The sequence below is a fragment of the Pithys albifrons genome, chromosome 7 (genome assembly GCF_047495875.1).
Source record: "Pithys albifrons albifrons isolate INPA30051 chromosome 7, PitAlb_v1, whole genome shotgun sequence".
Classification (NCBI taxonomy): Eukaryota; Metazoa; Chordata; class Aves; order Passeriformes; family Thamnophilidae; genus Pithys; species Pithys albifrons.
In genome coordinates this window covers 27,802,267-27,824,953 of record NC_092464.1, presented here as the reverse complement: position 1 = coordinate 27,824,953, position 22,687 = coordinate 27,802,267, and the positions used below count along the sequence as shown (strand labels likewise).

Below are 22,687 nucleotides of genomic sequence, written 5' to 3'. Positions count from 1 at the left end.
AGAACTTATCCGTAAAATGTGACTAATAATACTTCAATGTCAGGATGGAGCTCTATGCATGAAAAGATTTAAATGAGTCCTAAGTGCTGTCATTGTTATTACATTCAGAAAGTACAGAAGGCTTTAAAAGCATTAACTTTTCTAGCCCAGAACATCACCCATTCTTTCTGAAACCAGCAAAGAAGACACAAAATTAGTGTAGTTATTGCAAAAAATTGTCTCGTTTTAAGTTCTGATGCTTATTTTTTGTCTCTAGGAAAAGTAAAGCATCATTAATAGCACGAATTTTATGATGCATAGTATTATATAATATGTAGCAAGCTATAAAGCATATGAGAACCAGTTTTACTTCATATAAACTTGCTTTTTGTCAGGAAAATACTTAATTGGAAAGATGCTTTGAGAGTACTCAGAAAGCAATGCAGAAGAAGGTGTCTGGTTTGGAATGATGAAAAGAGAATGGAGTCAATTTTTAAAATATAGTGTAATAAGGAAGTAACTACCAAGTCAGTGCTAGTACATCAACCAGTAGGATCAATGAAATTCATGTGTCTATTCCTCTTTTTCAGAAGAAGAAGCACCTGTAAAAGAATTTAAGTGGTAGTCCATATTCTCTCTCTGAAACCTGCAGTGGTCAGCTGGAGTTAGATCAGTTTTCTTCTATGTGAATGTACTTTCATTTTTAGGCCATTTTGCATCCTGTGAAGATAGTTGTTAAGACTATGCCCAAGAATTACATCTTTAGGTGCAGAAACATTCGGACGTTTAGTTTCTGATTTGGGATTTTTAAAAAAGTATCATTAATGTCCTGTCTTGTGCTTACAATTTAAACTTTACTATTCACAGTGGAGGTTTCACACACAGTATTTCGTTCATCCAAGAACAGCAATTATTCAGTTGTCCTACCCACATGACATTTTCAGATATCATGAGCATTGTCTCTACATATAACCAATCTTTTGCCTTGAAAATCTTTTTTTCAGTGAGAAAAGTAAAAGTTAGAATTTTCTATCATATATTTAAAACTTCAATTGCAAGAGGATCGCTATTGGTAGTGCCCAACATGGTAAAATATTTTCTCTGAACAGAGTTGTCACTAATACAGTATTTAAATTTACAAAATGATTGCTACATGAATAGGATTGTTCCAGACTGAAAACAACATTTTTAATACCATAAACAGACAAGAGATGAATGCACAAAATGAACTGTTTAACAGGGGTTTATGTACTCCCTGTGCATTGTATTTGGAAATGAAGTCCTTAAACACAGAGGCAAAGGGATTCTCTGTGGATTAGAAGAGAGAGACATGGTCCTTTCAGCAGCCTCCTTTTATACAAAATTTGGCACTAACACTGTTTGCTTCAGCAAATTACTTCACGCTTTGTCCTTTTAATCCAATTTCCACGTTAATATAGACTGAAGTGTTGTGAAAATACTGAAAGAGGATGCCTCAAAATGCATTGCATTAGAAATCTAATCCAGGTGGTAATCCAGTCCCACACAGTCAACTTCTCATTAACTGAGACATTTAACCCACAGATGGCTCCATACAAACCAACATTCAGCACTAGCTACGGCTGAGTGTAATTCTCATGTATCAAGGTATGACTTGACAATGCAGGTAAGGGGCTAAGTCTGACAAGAAGAGGAACAGGCACTGTACTGAAAGCCACAATAACTGATTGCTCTTGAAAAGCTTGGATTTGTAGGTTATTACACTACTAGGTACTAATGGTGCAACCTGTAAGCGTATAAGCCACCCTATTCAGCAAGCGCTTCCTCATTGGCAGGTATTATCCCCTCTTAGGTGAATGCTGCCATGTGTACCTTAAATAGCTGCTCCACAGCAGACAGGAGCCCATTCAGAAAAACCTTATTCATATTTTACTGGCATAGAAACCAACAATTTCCTAGTCAATGAACACTGGAATTTTTGTTTTTTCTTTCTTGAACTGACTAACCACAGGAAGCAGTTGGACAATGTCCTGAAGACAGACACTTGTAGATGCCAGCAGTTTGCTATCTATATGTCCTGGCAAGAAAACCAGCATCCCCATGTCCCTGTTGTAGAAGTTATGGGTCTACAGATGTCTCAAAGGCAACACAATGTTGCTGCTCCTTGCTCATGAATATAACAACAGACTTTCAGCACAGTGAGATTCACAAGGGATTTAAATAAAAAATACAAACCCAACAATCTTTAAGCAACTTAAAGTATACAACTAAGATATTCCCATTACAATATGAAGTGCCACATAGCTTTTTATCCTAGCCAAACTAGTATCTGTTCATAGAGGTGTTTGTCTTTAACATGTCTTGAGCAGAAGTAGCAGAAAGAAAATGGTATGTACTCAATTTAAAAATTTCTACAATTTGTGAAGCAAACATTTTCTTAATGTAGTTTCTTTCAAACTTATCAGTTTTACACATTTTTTTTGCAGAAAGGTAAATTCGTTCCTTAGTAATTTCTACATTTTCCCACAAAGCATAAGGATTTGCTGTAGAAGCAAAAAAATGTGCAGAAAGGAGGAAGAATGTCTAAGGAAACAGAAAATACATTTTCTGTTGATATTTTTTCCAAGATGATTTGAACTGTAGTTTTCCTGCACTGGATCTCAGCAATAAGCCAGTATTCTTGCTTAATGAAAAGCATTTGCATTCTTGGCCTATGTAAAAATACAGGCTGTATCTGTGATTCTCTTTTTTCTGTTGTTTCTCTGAGTGATTGAGGTGACAGCTAAGGTTACTATTCTGTCTGAATAGTTTTATCAAACGCAACAAAGTCCTCTCCTACTCCTTGGGCAAAGTCCCAAATGTATGTTTTCATTTTCAAAGCCTTATCCATTGATACAGAGAATACGAGGGAATTTTCTCCATGTCCATTTGGTTGTTGGATTTTGAGCTGATAACTTTAGACAAAAACTGATGAAAATAACACATCTCAAGGCTGCTCCCCTTTTCTCCCACAAACTGCCTTCTCCAAATGCGTAGAACTTCACTCTTAAGTGTTTTATCTCCTTCATCCTTGTTTTCTTCTAGCTTTCACAGCCTAGTTCACAAAATTCTCATATTTTTAATCTGAGAATCCTTAGAATAATGCTTAAAATCTTCTTGGTACCCTTTTGTTTAGATACAAACTATTCATTTTTAATTTGTTGCTGTTCTTCATCTACTTCCTTAAAAGAAGATCTCTTGATGCAAGGATAAGGTACACATAACAGCTTACCACTTACAGGTATGTTCAAGATAGGGGACTGCATAGATTTACCTAGAAAGGAAAGATCTTTTTTAAAATTCTGAACATAATTTTTCCTCTAATCTTACATTTAAGGGTATTAATAAAGAAAATCTGAAGCAGGCACCAGTGTCTCTCTAAAGAATTACAAACATGTTTGGGGACTATGTTCCAACCAGTCAACCATTACCTATTTGAACACACTGACATATTTTTGTCGTCACTTTCATAAGCCAAATTAAAATATTTTAGAACTCCCATCACATTAATATGTCATAACTCTGAAAAATATTTGGATTCCGTAGGAGCAAGGCCTGTAGCCATGAGATATGCCGTGAAACATGTGACAAAGGGATTTCTGTGAGATATGCTATGAGATGTGTTGCATGTAGACCCTTTGATCTCTGAGGACTAGCTGGAAAGAAAGGGTATGCATTTTCTGCCAAAATCTATACCCTTAATGCAACAGATTCTAGCAGTGACAATAGCAGCCTTTTTCTCAAATGTTGTAGATTTTCTGAGAAATACAGCAGGTTGTATATCAACTGAGATACATTTTCTAACTAAATTTTATATGCAAAATCATTCTGCTTTCACCGTGCCAGATGCATGTGCCCCACTAATTCAAAAATATTAAATGCATAATTGAATTTTGTTTCCTCAGGGCATATGATTTCATAACCCATGGCAGGAAAGGATGAGAAGAGTCAATTAACAACAAAATGTCATGCCTGTCCAAATAAATGAAAGGCCAGATCTCTTCAATAGCTTGGCTTGTGCATCAGTCTCCTGCTTTCTACATTAACGTTTATGAACCAGTGATCTATCAAGCCCTTCAAAATCAAGCAGCAGATACTCTGCAGTTAACAATTTTGTTTCATACTCTCTAAGATGCACAGTCAAGTATATGCGGTATAAGAAATTTGCACTTCAGAAAACCCAGGTATATTCCTCCTGACTATCTCCACTGAAATACCGTTTTCAAATGCAAAAGTGGCTGACTTGTGGAAATTTCTAAGCTATGCACTTACAGCTAACTGGAACACTAATATGAAAAGAGCAATATGACTTGACTTCTGACAAGTGGTAGCCTTCCTTAATGAAATTTTTCAGTGCTGGAAGATGTGAAGCAAGCTCCTTAGAAAACATTCTGAAGTTGTGAATTCTCATGCTGGAATTCAGAAGTCACCAGATTATAAGATCGTGGAGTTTGCTTGCCTCAGAAGTATTGATGTATGTTTGAATAGTATAAGGGACTAGCAGTCAGTGTGCCTGCTCCATCTGCCATAGAAACATCATATTTGTTCTGCAACATAAGCAGGCTCCTGTGGTTCAGGAAGGAATGAAGACAACCAAATACTTCTCAGTACTTCCATTTCAAGGCACAACAAGCTGACTTGTAATGAAATCAATTCATCTGATGTCCCCACTTTCCTGCAACAGAAGATGCTGAGCGTTTATCACAGTGAGAAAAACCTTGGGTATATGCAACTATATGTATTGGTAGCCTAATGCACTTTTTGCCTGATGAACTTGTACCAAACTATACTAGATGCCAATTCTTTGAAAGGTGTGCTGTGAATGTGAATGTTAACATGGATCTTTATTACAGACAAAAGCCATAAAGATGTGCTGGCCTAAATAAGTGCCTGATTTCCAACAAGACCCAAAGTATGATTTCCAAAGTACGGTCCCATACTTTGATACAGATGTATCTTCATATACCAACTTTCTTATTTTGAAACAGAAAGCAGTGGAACCTACCAGTTAACCAGTTTCTAATGTTTTATGTAGGAAGCTGTTTGGGTTGAAGTGCTATGTTATCTTGAGGCCTCTTGAGATGGCTGACCAAAATTCAGTGTACATAAAAAGCATAATCTTAAAAAGATGCCTAAGACTCGAATGAAGCATGACCAAAGCTAATCAAGTCATTTCTATGCAGCTTGATACAGAACCACTGTTAATTTCAAGATCTATGACTTGAATTTACCTTTCCTATATTTTTAGATTCATCTTTCCCATGTTTTCAGATTCATCTTTGCTGTGTTTGAGTTCTCAGAAAGTTAGAAAATTTGCTTACACAAGATGCATTCAATGGCCAACAGAAGGAATGCCTAGAACATAACTTACCACCCTTATCTTCCACATTGATTTTAGGATGGGATAGTGCAACGATTCTCTAATACATATGCTAAGAAACATTCTGGCAAGGACAGTTGGCAAGCAAATGGAGTCACCCATAACACTGTTTCTACAGAATGCCCAGGCAAGAGTAAATTCCACTCTGTCTGTAAATAATCACAAAGGTAAAAATTCAGAGTCTGTAGGAACTAGAAATATTTACAGAAAGAATTAAAATTGAAATAGCAAGTTTCTTTCAAGCTACTGATCATGCAGTATTGATTCGGGCCCAGAGAGTGCTGGTGAACGGAGCTGCATCCAGCTGGCGGCCAGTCACCAGTGGTGTTCCCCAGGGGACTGTATTGGGTCCAGTCCTGTTTAACATCTTTATTGATGATTTAGATGAGGGGATTGAGTCCATCATCAGCAAATTTGCTGATGACACCAAGTTGGGAGGGAGTGTCGACCTGCTGGAAGGCAGGAGGGCTCTGCAGAGGGATCTGGATAGGCTTGAGAGATGGGCTGATTCCCATGGGATGAAGTTCAACAAGGCCAAGTGCCGGGTCCTGCACTTTGGCCACAACAACCCCCTGCAGCGCTACAGGCTGGGCACAGAGTGGCTGGAGAGCAGCCAGGCAGAAAGGGACCTTGGAGTACTAATTGACAGGAAGCTCAACATGAGCCAACAGTGTGCCCAGGTGGCCAAGAAGGCCAATGGGATCCTGTCCTGTATCAAAAATAGTGTGGCCAGCAGGACCAGGGAAGTGATCCTTCCCCTGTACTCTGCGTTGGTGAGGCCACACCTTGAGTACTGTGTTCAGTTCTGGGCCCCTCAGTTCAGAAAGGATATTGATGTGCTGGAGCGAGTCCAGAGAAGAGCAACAAGGCTGGTGAAGGGACTGGAGCACAAGCCCTATGGGGAGAGGCTGAGGGAGCTGGGGTTGTTTAGCCTGGAGAAGAGGAGGCTCAGAGGTGACCTCATCACTGTCTATAACTACCTGAAGGGAAGTTATAGCCAGGTGGGGGCTGGTCTCTTCTCCCAGGCACTCAGCAATAGGACAAGGGGGCATGGGCTTAAGCTCTGCCAGGGGAAATTTAAGTTGGATATCAGAAAAAAATTCTTTACAGAGAGAGTAATCAGGCATTGGAATGGGCTGCCCAGAGATGTGGTGGATTCACCATCCCTAGAGATTTTTAAACGCAGATTGGACGTGGCGCTGAGTGCCATGATCTAGTAAATGGACTGGAGTTGGACCAAGGGTTGGACTCGATGATCTTGGAGGTCTTTTCCAACCCAATTGATTCTATGATTCTATGATTCTATTAAGCAGGCTTTATTGCCTTATCATACCAATTAATTTTTCCTTCACAAAAATGACATTCTTATCATGCATAAGATGGTAATGCAATTTGACAACAGCAAATACCATAATATCACTCAGCTTATTCATGTCACTCGTGGGGACAAATTCACAGCTTTACATTAATGACCTTCCAAACATACTAATTTCTTCTAAAATGGACTGCTTCTATGATTTGCTCACAGAAAGGAAAGATTCATTCTCACATTGTCTTTTAATATCTGATATTTTAAAGAAAACAATTATCAAGTTTCTAGGCAGCAGTTGTGAACCAAACCCCCATAAAATTACATTTTCACACATTTCTTATTAAATACATGACCTAACTAAATCTTCCAGCGTATTTCATCATCAATGTGATGTGATACTAATGAGTGATTAAGGTTAATTTATTGCTGGAAAAATTTACTTGGAGTTCCAAGGAAAATTCTTACATACATCAGAAACAACAAGGCTTTGTTTCAGCTTTCTGCTTATTTGCAAAAAGCTGTTCCAGCCTGTGATGGATGTTTTGGGTCTTCTGTTGATGGGACTGGCTACAAAAAAGTAATGTCTCCAGGTGCCTTGGAGAGCACCTGTCTCAGAAGATGTGAAACTGCAGCTGGAATTAGGCAGCAAGTGACCATAAATGTGGGACTTGCTGCTGTTCCTCCAGCTCAGGGCTTGGGGAAGGAGTATTCACAAAGAAAGCACAAAACTTAACCACTCAGCCTTGAATGGATAAGAGAAACACAGCTTATGATGCTTTAAAGTACTTCAAATCAAATGCTTTTAAAATAACAACAAAGGGACAGCTACAGCTTCTGAAAAACAGATGCAGGGTTTCATCAAATACAACTTCTCTCTTCTGCTATTACTGCCTTACAAATAGTACCAACATTTTCCCGCATTTTCCTGTTAAAAAGCTGGAAGCAGAACTGAAAATGTGTTAAGATACTGAACCATAGTATTTGTGTATAAAATGCTTCTTTACAAACCCATTTTGAATTCTAATTATATTCTTATTAACGCAATTATTTTGCTATGTATATATTTAAACATAATCATATACTGTGATATACACCTCTCCACTGTTACAATAACTGCTAAGTCAAATTTTAACTAAATTAAGAGTTCATTCATATACACTGAGTATACACATTTTTTATGGTTTTCTTCCAAACTAAATTACTATTGTATAAATAGTAAAGTCCTGGATATATCTTAGACTTTCTACAAGAATCAAATGGGTACTTCTAAATTGACACTGAATAAGTGTCATAGTTTGCTAACGTGTTCTCAACAAAATATTTGCAGGATTAGTATGAAATTTTCTTCAAGCTTGTTTTAACTTTCACTTGACCTTTACTTTAAAAAAAAAGGTTTTCATATACATACATATATGAATATAATCTCCTGTTGAAGATGGGGTTAAACTTGTCAGAGGGATTTTAATAAAATACTGAAGACCTCCTTTAATTTATGGCATATATATTTTCAAGAAGGAAAATGCTGATATTATCTTGGTTATAAGCTCGCTGCAGAAATGATTTAGATATTCTTTTCCTTTCACACAATATCAGTATAAAGCTTTTCTTTGCGGGCAATGAATTATAGTTGACACTTCAAACCTATTCTATCAGTATCTTCTACTTCGGAAAAATGAGAAAACATAAATATTTATTCTATGTATAGAGAAAAGACATAGGACTGATAAAAATGATCCATTATGGAGTCATGAATAATTGTTACATGTGTCACACTTAGAACAGTAAAGGGCAAAAAATTTGCCACTTCTTAATATGAGGATTTGAGGCTATTGTGCAAATAAAAATGTAGTCATTTTATCATAGTGAGTGGCCCAGTGATTTTTGATGACATTCACTTCATGACTACATGGATGATGAAGCTGCTTGATACAGATCCTTGGTCTCATTTGATAAAGCCTATTAATGCCGAGCCTCACAGTGGAAAAATATTTACGCTAAAATCCTTCTGTTTTCCCACTTTATATGTGCAACAATTCACTATCTTAAGTTTACCAATTAACAAGACTAGGAATCCATTTGTTCCATTCTGTGATCTTTCCACTCTCTTTAATCATGTTTCTATTACTAACTTAAGTTTCTGTATTATACAGAGAAGTAGAGGCTATTATAACCTGCTGAATAATAAACCCTGTAGGAAAAATAATGTGAAATTTCCAAATATTTAAAACAATATTATCAGCCTTATTATCAGTCTTTCCTCTTAAAAAAGTAGTATTTCCCCTGTTAAGTGCAAACTCTAGCCAAAATGCAGTAAAAAGAACTAATCCAACATAATTTGTTTTTTAATCCAGAATGTCTGGTTTTGTACTAGAAAGGAAAGCTTTTTGAGGTAATGATCTTTTTTTTTTTGATTTGGTGCTTTTAATTATATAACCTTGACTGCAACATTGAAATGCATTGATGATATAAATTATGGAGCTAAAAATAAATACCCAAAATTACAAGCTCTTGGGTAAGATTGCCATGAGTAGTATAAGATATAATTGCACAGAATTATTTGCAGTAATTTGTGTTATGGGAGCTTCACAGACTGTAATGTAGAGATCCCACGGTTATTAAATTCAATGCATATTGATTTAAATGAAAATAAACTAGCATTAATTCAGTAGATAAAAATTAGGAAGTCCTGAAGTAATAATATACTCTACAAAATTGGCCCAGCCATTTTCTCAAAGTGCTACATTTGTATTAAACAGGGAATTATAAATCACAATTTATAAATGCTAACTTAGCTGAAAAAAATTCAAAATGGAACCACACCACATATACAATACTGCATCTGAAAAGTCTTAATTTTTGATACTATTTCTTGGCTTCATCAGGACACATGGGCATTGGCAAGTTAACTTGTGACATAAAGAAATAAGGAGCTACAACAGGTAATAACAGATGTTTCTCTAGCCCAGTTTCTTGTTACCTTCAATGACCACAGGTGGACACCCAGGGAAGACTGCAAGATGAAGGCAAGAATAAATCAAATTTATCTATATTAGTTTCCCAAATTAAATGTTAATAAAATTACCTTTGAGATAAAGAAATTCTGACTGAAATACTTAGTGTCAAAGAAAGAATTTTAAAAATGTAGACTTTAGGAAGAGTATTATTTTAAAGAACACTCCAAATTCTTTCACCTTTTGATCTTTTATAAAATAAAAGTTTATTTCAAATTTTCCCTGAGTATTTTCTTAGTGTTTCTTAGTGTTTACATGAGATCTTTTGGTAGAGAGGGAGGGATCAAATGTATCTCCCTCTGCAGCATAAGAGAGACCTTACAGAACATCGTGCTTGTGGTGAAGAAGGGAGTTTCTTCTACTTCATCTTTCCTACAGGAACAGGGATTTATTTTTTTGTAAGGTTTTAATGAGCTTCCCCTTTTTGAGTAACTCGGTGCCTCTGCAGACACTAAAAGCTTTCTCAAGTAACAACTAGACTTCAAAATTGGATTATTTTTACTCTGCTGCTTATCAGGCTACAGTATGAGCAATGGTGACTTTACCATTATCTACAGGCTTTGAATGACACCATAACTTTTGTCTCTATCCCCATTTAGAATACCACCCTTGAAACTAGAAAGAGTCTGGTAACGCAAGCAATATTTTGCAGAAATAAACATCTAAAATTTTGCACAGCATACACACATGCACACAAATTATATTCTGTGGGTGAATCCATTTTTAAATGCTGACTTACTGAGATTTTTTTTCCCCACAGCTAACTATATAAATACTGTCAGAAAATAAGAATGAAAATAAGAATAAAAATAAGCATCCAAAGTGCATTAAAAAATCTCTGCTCCTTTCTTTACATTCTCTTTCTTCATGTGTTTTGTATCTTGCCTTCCATTTTGCATATTGTATCTCCCAGATTCAGAGATACATTAGAAGAAATACGACTTTATTTTTACTTAATTTTCTATACTTCTCTAACAGATATTTTTGAAAGGTGTCTTTATTCTCCTAAAGTCTGGACGATTATTGTCAAAATACCCACTGATTAACCAATATATAGTGAGTGCCTAAATTCAAAAGGTCTACTGAAAATTTGGAGGATGCTGGAGTAAAGTACAATCAAAGGGCTGGAAAACATATGGAACGATTCTATTGTCATTCAGTTGAACAGATTTAAGTCAATGTTCTCCATTGACTGCTCATTTTGGAATTTTGACTGTAAATCTCCCCCAAATTAGAGCCTACTACTACTCTTACCAAGTTCAACCATTACCCTAACACTGCCATGTCCACCACCAAACCATGTCCTTAAGTGCAACATCTACAAGTCTTTTAAATACCTCCAGGGATGGTGACTCAACCACTTCCCTGGGCAGCCTATTCCAATGTTGAACAACTCCTTCCTTGAATACACTTTTTCTAATACCCAATCTAAACCTCCCCTGGTGCAACTTGAAGCCATTTCTTCTGATCCTGTCACTTGTTACCTGGGAGAAGAAGTGGATGCCTACCTCACTTCAGCTTGCTTTCAGGTAGTTCTAGAGAGCGATAAAGTCTTCCCTGAGCCTTATTTTCTCCAGGCTAAACAATCCCAGCTCCCTCAGCTGCTCCTTACAGGACTTGTGCTCCAGACCCTTCACCAGCTTGTTAGTCTTCTCTGGACACACTTCAGGACCTCAAAGTCCTTCCTGTCATGAGGGGCCCAAACCCAAAAGCAATACTCGAGGCACAGCCTCATCATTTTGTTGAGTACAGAGGGACATTCACTGCCCTGGTCCTGCTGACGATACTAATTCTGCTACAAGCCAGGATGCCATTGGCCTTCTTGGCCACTTGGGATACTGTCACTTCATGTCCAGAAAGTTGTAGACCAGCACTCACAGATCCTTTTCTGCTGGGCAGCTTTCCAGACACTCTGCTCCAAGTCTGTACCATTGCATGGGATTGTGACCAAGTGCAGAATCCACATGGTCCTCTGTACCATGATGAATCCTAACAAACAGTGGTAATTTTCCAGAAAGCAAAGTGTGGATATGCCTCTGTGCACTAATAGCCTGAAAAGATTTCTTCTCAAAAAGATCACAGAAAAACTTGAAAAGGATGCAACACATGCACAGCACTTTCTGTGAATTCCAACACTTGTGGTTCTTGATACCAAATCACAGCCTAAATTTTGTGTAACTAATCACCTGCCTGAAAATCTTACAAGCAGTAATTGATCCTGACTTGCAGACAGAAGCAGGATTTTCAACAGTTACATTAAGCAGTAGCTCCTAATTTTAGTCAATCTCCTGAACAACCCAGATATGATAAGCCTACTTTTGTGGGGTAAACTGAGGATACGGCTGTAAATGAGGAGAAAGTGCTCCTTTTGAATGGATGCATGCCAGCGCTGAAGAGGGAGGTCATGGTCCACAGTTATGCATGTCCTCCACCATCTGTGGATATCACTCCATTGTCTGCCAGATCAGCTCACTGACCCAGCTCACACACCTGCTGGTGCAACAAGAGCAGCAGGTGGGTTCTGAACACAGACTGCCCTTTCAGCAGCAGCATGGCCTTGAGCTGGTATAAACAGGCTGAGGGTTTGGTGGGCTGGCCACTGAATTGCAGAGCATCTCCAGAACATGTCTTAGCTATGTCCCTAGGTTAAAGCCTCCTCCAGGTGCCCTGAGAAATCCTCTGCAAGCAACCTTCTCACTGAACACTGGCAGAATCTATGGAGGTTTAGACAAATAATTTTAGCAAGCTAAGTCATACAGTAGGCATACCTCCACCTCTACTGAGTATATGAAGAATTATGGAATACAAAGCAGTCCTTATGAGAGGATATGGAAGTATCTTTATTGACAGGAGGTACGTGCTAATTTCCCATGATGATATCAACCAATTTAAACAAGAATCTTACCAGAGTAAAACACAGTAGGACTGGATAACGATGAATCAATTTCCCAAAGACACTATTACTCATTGCAGTCTAAGTCTCTCTGAATTTCACTGTATTTTCAGGAACACTTTCAGTTTCTAAAGAAAATAAAGCCCACAACTACAGTACAGAATATGTAGTTCTGGGCATTCCAGGTAATCTAGAGGTTTTGAGAGACTCAGATAGCTAAGTAGCCACTCCTAATAATAAAAAATTAATTATAGGAAAACTGTTCACTTAAAAAGGATTTATCAGGTCAGTGAGGGCTATTAAAGGTAATGGTGTGTGTTAATCTACTTGATAGTCTTCAGAAAATACATACTTGAAGTTAACATGAATTTAGTTTTAAATTACTGTTAATCAAGGCAGATTAATGCATATATGACTATCACAAAAATACACATTAATAGGAAAAAGAATTATTCTAATAAATAACAAATCACTGAACCTACTGTGCTGAGATATTTAAATAATACAAACTTTTCAATGCCTAAATATTCTGTTTAACAATGAGAGAAATGTAAAGAAACAATACTTCGATGAAGTAGCATTGGGACACTATTAGGATTGCACTGCAGTTTAGAGATAACCCTGAAGCAACTGGGTAGGGAAAATCCATATAACCTACGTTATTAATGACTACTTACTGACCTCTGCTTATCTTCACTACCTTAAGGATAACATTGAAATTTTCAACTCTGCTCAAGCTTCATTATTTGAAATCTAGCCTATAATAACTTTAAAGGGTTCTGATAGTTTCAATCTATTTTATTAAAATAAAATAGAAAATTTCTGATATTATGTATCACCTAGAAAGAGGGTCACCACTTTGTTCACGTAGTGCAATGTGAAGTCTAATATTTACACTGCACGTAATGACCAGAGAATGTATTAACTTAATTTGTCATTCAAATATTACAGATCGAGAAGACAACAAATCCCTCAGAAAAGAAAGAAAAAAAAAAGAACATTTGGAGTGTGCACATAATGTATCTAAGAAAGGAGCTACATTTACTTTCCCTCAGGAAAGAATTTTCATTGTGTACCACAGGTGCCATGCAGCAAAAGGCAACAGTAGCTCACATGACATCGCACCATTCTACATCATAGGTATCTTAAAGCAATACAGTCAAAGCTGACCAGATAGTGCACACAGGTACACCGCAGTTCACTGACATCGGAAGAGCTCTCAAAATATTCAGCAAGTGGGAAACAGCCTTCAACTTGAACAACTTCCTGCTACTTATTTTCCCTAAAGCTTGCTTAATTCTAATTTTCCAATCAGTTTTCCACTCTCTTCCTCTAACAAAAAAAGTAAATTATGACTTAATCACGTCATTGAAGCTGAAATTAAAGCTGTTCTTTCCTCTTAGAGTATAACAAGTCATTTAATGCTCCATAACACTTTAGAGGGGCCAAATATGACAATATGGCCATTTCAAACTGAATTTATAAAATTATTTTTTTTCCGGACAAGGTGTTAAACAATGTTGTAATTTAATTGCTTTTTCTGATCCTATCTATTTAAAAAATTGTTTCAAGGTTTTTTTTCCAAATACACAAGAATCTAATAACATTCAAGGAAAGATTTTTTTTCTTTGGGGGAAGCAATTCCAACTTATCTGTCTTCAGAATATGAGGACAAATTTGTACACAAGTGATCCTAAATGCCACTGCTTTCCTGTTTTCAATGATGCTATTTTTCCAGAGAATGTATTCACAGATCAATGATCCCTTCATGTGATCTGGAAATGTCAAAGAATAGTATCTCAGGGAAATACTGTTTTCACTTTAGTTAAAATACTAATTTTTACAATAGAAAGAAAGTAGAAATCCTAAAATCTCTGAAGATGCCATCCAGAAAATGTATAGACCTGGCAAATAAAAAGTAAGAAGTAGTAGAGAACTAATAATTGTTCATAGAAAATAATTCCAAACTAAAGCCACAGCAAAATTAATGAACCTCACAGATTAATAAACCGCTCATTTGGCAGCATTCATTGTAGCATATTTTTTGCATGTTTGGCCATTTTTCTCTTACTGTTTATTAATTACAGCTACTTGGAACTGATGATCTGCAGGGTACGTATCAGTGCATACCAAGACTGATGAATGCGCCCCAGATGCTGGAGTCATGGGGAGGGTCTATCCATGCACAGATCTGTTCTGAAATATTGAATGTTTTCCTGCAGTGAACTTGCAGGCACTCCTGACAACATAAATGCAGCTGACAGAGTACATTCCAGCAGCAGTACATTCCAGGAGCCTGTCTCCTTTCCCCTCCATCGCTGCATGGGAAAGACATTCTTATGCTGATGTGCATATGTATGTATGATGGGGTATTGCTTGCATCCCTGGGGGTCTTTCAATCCTTCCCTCCTTTCTCTGCCCCAAAGGAGAGCGTGGTATCAGATTATAACACTTAATGAACTTTGATGGTGTGTTTTTATCTGTAGTCCATGTGTAGGCAGTGGTGTCAATTTCTGAATTAAATTATTTCCGTATTGGGGAAAAAATCCCCTACAACAATTATTTTCTAAATTCTGAGCACACTTTTTAAATTACTTTTAGAAATATGGCTGAATGTCAGGCAATAAAGGAGAAAACTGCAGGGATTTTAATTGTCTCTGCTTTGGTTATTATACAATAGATATTTTCGTCATCTATATAAAAAGTATCTTTGCAAAATCCTTTAAAATATGATTTCAAAGCAATGAATGCCATTTTCTATTTGCCTTTAATTTCCTCTCAATAGTAAGTTCATCAGAGTGTGACAATTAATTAACTTAATTAAGCTAACTTAATTATGTTCTTTCATAGGTCAATATGTAGAGCTACTCAGATTAATAACAGAGCTTGTAAAGTTAATCTCCTTGTATAATGCAAATGATGCCCAGTCATGTATTAAATACCTTCCTGGGTAACAGATGATATAGGACTGAATGTACGTTAAAGAAGGGCAGAGACTGTGAAAAGGTTAAATAAAGAAAAATGTCTTGGATTTGTGGAAATTTTGAACAGACCTAATTCATTTTTTAAATTAATAATGTTCTTCTAAGAGGAGCTCTCATTTCATAAGGCCATTTACAGCTTAAATATACATAAATAAATTTTGACTTCAAAAGCAGAACTGCATGGCATTTTCCAGCCATCTAGCGACCTTTATGTTTAGTTATTAAGAAGATTACATAAAACAGCTATGTGAAGAGATTAGACGGAAATTAAGAATTCCTAACTCCAGTGCATTTACATGCTTAACTGTGTTTGCCAGTTTATTTTACAGAGAAACCACTTCAGTAGTCAAAGTTCCTTTCCTTATTAATTCACAGTCAGATTCTAAGGCTCTTTAGGCATGTGGCTAAGCACCTTTGTTCTGAAATATTAATGGAAACTACAGTAATGATAATAATTACTTACGAAAAGTAAAATCAAACAAACCTCTTGAATGCCAAATGATCTGAATAGGTGACTCAACTCCTCTATTTTGATAAACGAATATGATGGCTGGAAAACACACTCTAACAAGAAGAGTTAGATTATGGGCCAAATCACCACATTTCAGTTAAGAAAAAAATATCAATCTTTGCTACAATGAGTCTGACTTAGGTCCAGAAAATATTTGAAACACATAGCAATTCCAGTTCTGTAAATTGTTGCAACTCTTCCGTTGTCACTCACAGAAAACAAGAGGAGTGATATAATACACATTCTGTAATAAACACCTTACAGAATGTTTATTGTAAAGGAATGTAAAGGAAAAGGCCTTGGAAGTGTGAAAACCACCATTGCTCAGAACCTTTAAAACCAAAATAACATATTAAAAAATGTAGTGGAGGGATCCCTCCTATGCCTACCAGGGGATGGATGACACAGGCAATCAAATAAGTTTTCTTCTCTTTGTTAAAGCATGCCATGTAGTGTTTGTGGTGGGGTTTTTTTGTGGTGTTTTGTCTGCAGACCTCAGTGTAGCAGCAGTTAAAGTACAGTCCTATAACTGTTCATATGAAGGGGAATTTTTTATCTATGATACAAAGTAACTAATAAGTTATCACTTATGATATTTCATCAGAAAACAGACTGCTAGGTCCATACAGCATAGACATTTCGAATTACTTTTCTGAGTGGGAAAGCCCTTCAGAAGTTAAACAAAAAAATTCAGTGTTTGAGACTAAATATGCAGTCCAACTCAGTCTGTGTGCATTATTGTATTTTTTAAAAAATTAACACTATGTCAGGAAGAATATATTTATAGCAAAAAGTCTGTCTTTAGCTGAGAACAACAATGCTTTGCACAGCATTTATACTTTTAATACATCATTCAAAAAGCACCACAGATGCATAAGCTATTCATGTTCATATGCTACAAACACACCATTCATATTTTACTTTAAAGTGCTCCATGCTTTATACATGCTTTTCTTGTAGGGGAAATAGGGTTGGTTGTTGAATTCATTTTTTTTATCCAAGAGAAAGGACAGCACAGCTTTTCCTCTTTATCTGTACTGTTCTGGCAATGCAGACGTTCAGAAAGATCAGCTCAGCCTCTGGGCTTGCACTATTAAAATATGATTAATTGATTTGCCACAGGATTGGCAAAGGAAATAATTAATACACATAACTCATGTACTTCTATTTTACTACTAATTAAAGATGAGAATATGCCTTTTATGAGACTCAGGTTTAAGAGAACTGTCAAAACTAGTATTTTCTTGCTTAGATAGCCATTCCCTGTGGAGTAAAGTGTTGCTATGAGAAGTGGTATCAAGATACAGCCCACACATCTTGCTCTTTAGCCACTAGATGAGAAAGGGAAAACAAAACCACTTGAACAAGACTACACTTTTTTCAAGGCCCCTACATAGTCATCAAAAAAACTATCTAAATATATTTACTAAATATGCTGCAACTGCCAGAAGCAGAGCAAAGGTGACCACAGAAAACGGAGTAAGGGTCAAGAAACCTGATTCATCAGCCTTTCAAATTTTGTCAAATGATTCCAATGTTATTCAAACAAGTGTATCCGTACATTTAAAAAATTTTAAAAGTTCTGCATCTTAACTAATCAAGATGTCCAAACAATTTTCTTTCATCAGTTCATAGCAAAGAATGTGTGATATCAGAGAGAAAATTTAATGCATTGACTCAGGCCATACTAACAATAGTGCAGTTCTGAGCTTTGAAAGACTTGTGGGAACAAAATTCCTGTCTTAAGAATTATTATGGGAAGGAACCACCAATACTATGTAAACTGCTAGGAAGGCGTAATGAAACCACACTGAAATTAGGATGACACACACTTATACCCTTTCAAGCACATTGAATTATTTCAATTTCACTTTTCAATCTTAATTCTTAAAAATCCAAATAAGTATAAGAAATATTAACTCAAACACAGAGGAAACTTCCTTATTTTAGGATGGACACTAATTAAAATTATTCAAGCATTCAAATCTATACAACTTAAATTTTACTGAGGTTTGCAAAACTTTTGAAAATACGGAATAAATTATATTTCTAACTTTAGAGGCAGTTGGGTTACTTTATAACCCAAAGGGTTTCTGCACCAGGAAAGACAAGCCTATATATTACCTGGAGCTTGGAGTATTTTTAATAATAATTTAACTGTTTGAGGAAGCCAAGATCAATCATGCTAAGGCTTCTCCAAAGTAAGGACTTCTCACATGAAAGCTTGTTAAGAATAATGATGGTTTGCTAAGAAGATGATTACCACCATGAAATGAAGTTGTGAGTCTGAATTCGGAAGACAACTTATCCTCCAGCTATGGTGTACTGTGACAAGGATGCACTACAGGCACAGAAAAAACCTTAAGTCATTGACTACACTGCTGAACTACCTGACAAGCACCTTGGCTTATAACAACAGGGAGTACGAACTTAAGATCATACTACATCATTAGAATCTTGTATAATTTTTTTGGCAAACAATGAAACAAAGAAAGTCCCAATAAAAGCAAGAATCTTTCCTTTGCACAACCAGAAGTTAGACATACTTAAATTTTGTGAAGGATGACAAAAGAATTATATATACCTATATAACTATGCACAGATTCTCATTCTTTAGTGTAATACAGTTTAATTTGCCAGAATCTAATAGGACTGCTGCTACTGTTGTGATGTGAAACAGAGGAACAAAAAAAATTCTAATCACTGACAATAAGAAACTTTATTTAAAAGGTAGCACATGGAATATACTTGGTTTATAGGTACCATTAATCAAGGTCCTGAGATTCACCTTGGTCTTGCACGTTGTTGATATGGAAGGATAAGATTGACTTCTACCTTAAAAAAGTGTCTGTTATTAGTAAAACAACACTAGGAATGAAAAACAGAGGCAAATGTGTATCCCCCAACAGTTAATCTTGGAAAAAAACGGACACAGAATGCCCTACCTCTTCTGGACGTTTCTGTGCCACCAGTACCAGCTCTTCAGAGCTACTTCTTGAGGTAGAGGGTACCACGTTACCTGGGGCCTCTGAGACCACCTCATTTGACGGCTCGGAGTCCTGAGGGCAATAGAGACAAACAGACCCTCAGCAGCGTGTTGACATGGCACGCCAAGAAAATGAGACTTTTCAGAAGAACTGTGCTCTAAGCACAAACAGAGAAATAAAAAATATTTGAGGTCTGAAACTCTACTCTTTTTACTCTGGACAACTTCTTTTATCTGAGGTAAAAGCATTTGTCATATATTTTCTCTTAAAATAGTAATATGTTCTTCATAAGAGCATTTTAAGACTTATTAAGTAGCTATACAGCGTTTCAGAGTTACAGAGTTCTGATTAAGTATGCTTGTTTTGCCCATACCTACCCCTGCTCCTGAACTGCAAGGGAATATTAGGAATATTACATTTCATCCACTTACTGAAGATGGAGGTTTCGGCAAAATATCTGGAGCCATGCTAGACCAACTCTCCACAAATGTATTTTACCAATCACTGCAAACCAATATGGTACACAAACTTGTAAAGGTAAAGAACTCAGCAGAGTTTGATGTCTATATGAGTAAACTGAATACTACAGTAAAATAAAGTAAAAAATCTTAAGTAATTTACATTTTTTTTTCCAAATTGCCTTGATTTTGCAGTGCGACATGACTAGATCAGTCAAAATAAAAAACTCTTTAATACGTGCACTGCTTCCCACTGAGGTTTTGATAACTACATAGACTCAGATAGTTCTCTACAGTGAAAAAAAAAAATCTATTAATCCGTCAAATCTCTACTGTGCTTGCTGTAATGCTCATTACAGAAGATATTTTAGATGTCATTGCTTAGCAAGCAAAATATGTGCTTTTGATATATCACTTTCTTTCTACATTCATTAATTGCAAGGAAATCAAGATTATACTTTTGCAAACTGCAAGCTGCAAAGCTCATTATTAAGTTTTCAAACATAACAACCTCTAAAAAAGTAAATTAAAATTTCATAATGATAACATTCAGCAATTGCAGTTTAGTCCAATGTTTGGGAAAGGAAAAAGTGAGCACTGGTCCAACAACCATTACTGAATCACACAGAGAATCACAGGTAAGACCAGATACTGTAAAAGAACACATGGAAGGTGTTCCCAGAGACTATAAATCTGAAAAAAATACCTTCAGAGCAAAAATATTTCAAATAAAGCTTTTCATGCCTTTCTTATGGCATCACCTCTCTGTGACTTAGAAAAAGGATATTCTTGTCCATTTGGTGGCTTGCCACTTTAATTTTAAGGTATGAGAAAGACATTTTAGGAAAAAACAGCATTCGGGGAAAAATAGCTTTCCATGGAGACTAAAGAATACCATCAATTAAAATGTTAGCAGTGAAGTCCAACTGTCATTGCACTGAACTGTTTCACAGGCATAATTCTGGGTACAACAAAAATAAAAATTATACATCTTGGAAAAAATATGAAGACCACAGCCAAACACAGTGAACTGTGAGGAAAAACATCTGTAGCATTCTGGCAATAAGAGTCTCATTTTCCCTATGCTATATGCCATCTGAAGAAACTTTGCATTCTGTTAATCCTGACAACGCTCACTGTTTTGCCTGGACTTGCACAGGCAAACATCCTCTCTCTCAAAGGCAAAGGCCACCTCAGTCTGGTTCCCAGAAAACTACGGAGATGAGGGTATTTCTTCTTGTTGACCCAAGCAGCCATGAGCTGACTCTGAGTATGGAACAGTACTGTTTTGTTTTCTTCTTGAGAAAGTTAAATCAATGCCATGCAATTTATCAGCTCAATATGTTTCCATAAGCTTTTGTGTGCTACTTACAAAAACAAAAGTAACAACCACATCTGCTGGAAGAAAATATACTTGTCTGAATTCTTTGGTTCAGTCCTTGAATTCTGCCTGTATTTGTGCCTGAACAGACTTTTGTTATGCTGCTATTACCTGTGTCCAGATAATGGTAGTAATCATTTTCTGTTGCTAGTTTTTTTTAAAGTAATAAACAGTGTTTTTCAAAAATTGTCTGAACAACTGCAATTTGGGAAGCATATATTTCTGTTAAATTCCTTTTGTCTCAACAGGGCCATGGATTCTTTTTCACATCAAGTCTTGAGTATCTTCTTCCCCAGCAGCTTGGCCATCCTTCTCAATAATTCTCTTTTAAGAACCAGCTGGTTAATTTAATACTTCCATTTTTAGGGAGATGGATGGAAACCAATTTACTTTATTATTCGGAAATCAATCCAAGAAAATATGCCTCCCTTTCCAATTGCACTGGATTTATTATCTCTTTTCACACTGTTGTCACTTCTTAGGAAAACTGTATAGAGCCTGAACATAATGTTAAGAGAGGCAATCTATGTTGTTCTAAACCAGTTTGGCAACATGTGAAATACAGCTTTCAGGAATAGACATATTCAGTAAGTGGAATGAGATTTTTTCCGTGTAAGGTACAACAAGAAAAATGCTGCAAGGTGCAAATGAGAACTTTCACTGAGCTGCTTCTAGGTGTGTTATGAGCACTTGGCCAAGTGTGCAACAGTTCTGGTAACAAATCCTGATACCTTTACATGTACTCTGGCAAGCAAAACAACCTAAAAAAGTATTAGCATTGTTTACTTTTACACTGTAAAAACGGGAAAAATCTGTATCAATGTTTTTACCAAAGAGGTGTTAAAAAGAAAAACGTACTTGAAAAATAATTAAAATTATTGTCCTTCCTTAAGTCACTTTATTAGTTTTTCAAGGTCTTTCCTGATGAAAACCATGTCTGTGGCACCTCTCATGGATCTGTAAGCCTCATCTGTAGCAGTGATGGATGTGGCAGTTCATGGACATAAAATTACCATGGCAAGTATTTTGGTACATGCCTTTTCTGGTGCTTAAGCCCTTCCCACTTCATTACACTATTATTGTATTTTCTAAACTACATAGGAAAAATCATAAATTTGCATTTTCAAGACAGACAGATCAATGCATAGCTTTGTATGGATCACAGTATTTAATTATAATAATTATTTAATTATGGGGGAATCCTACTACTAAATAGTACTTTCGGTTTCCTGAAAATGTAGGCATTCTTTGTGAAAATGTAAGTGTATTATAAACACATTAATCCTAAATTCTCAGTAATCAGATTTGCCTGCAAAATGCAGTTTTTGATAAAAGTTACTCAGAACATGATCCTTCTTGGACTTGGGAAACCTTGAAGAGGAAATATTCTGCTATGTTTATGCAGGAAAGACAGCCCTGCTTTGAACTATGGCTCTTTTCCTGTGACCTTACTGTTCATGCAGTTCATGCAGTTTAAGGTACTACAACTGTATTGGCTTGAATCAATCTCAGTTCTGGAAAAAATAAATTAATTACATGTTGACACAAATACATAACAAATCAGATATTCTAGTCCTGGGATGGAACTTGCTTGCTAAGTTTTGGCAGAATTCAATCCTCTTCTTCCCTTCATTTCAATTGGTGTATTTGCTATCTGCATCTACTGCATAGGAGCACATACTGGCTTTTTGCTTTGTCCTTTTCTGTGCAGAAGTATTACTGAGACAGTATGCTGAAAAATCCATAGTGTGTACAGAGCAGATATGGATCTCA

At 36.3% G+C, this 22,687-nt stretch overlaps 1 protein-coding gene across 2 annotated transcripts in view; it reads right to left on the bottom strand.

Moving 5' to 3' along the window:
* Window positions 1-22,687, bottom strand: part of PHF14 (PHD finger protein 14) — a 155,218-nt gene that overhangs the window by 12,402 nt on the left and 120,129 nt on the right. The window contains exon 18 of one of the 2 annotated variants that reach the window (XM_071560803.1): window positions 19,034-19,147. The exons of the other annotated variant lie outside the window; for it this stretch is intronic. Within the exon in view, the coding sequence (XP_071416904.1) occupies window positions 19,034-19,147 (114 nt within the window). The remainder of the gene's footprint in view (window positions 1-19,033; window positions 19,148-22,687) is intronic. 2 annotated transcript variants of the gene reach the window in all.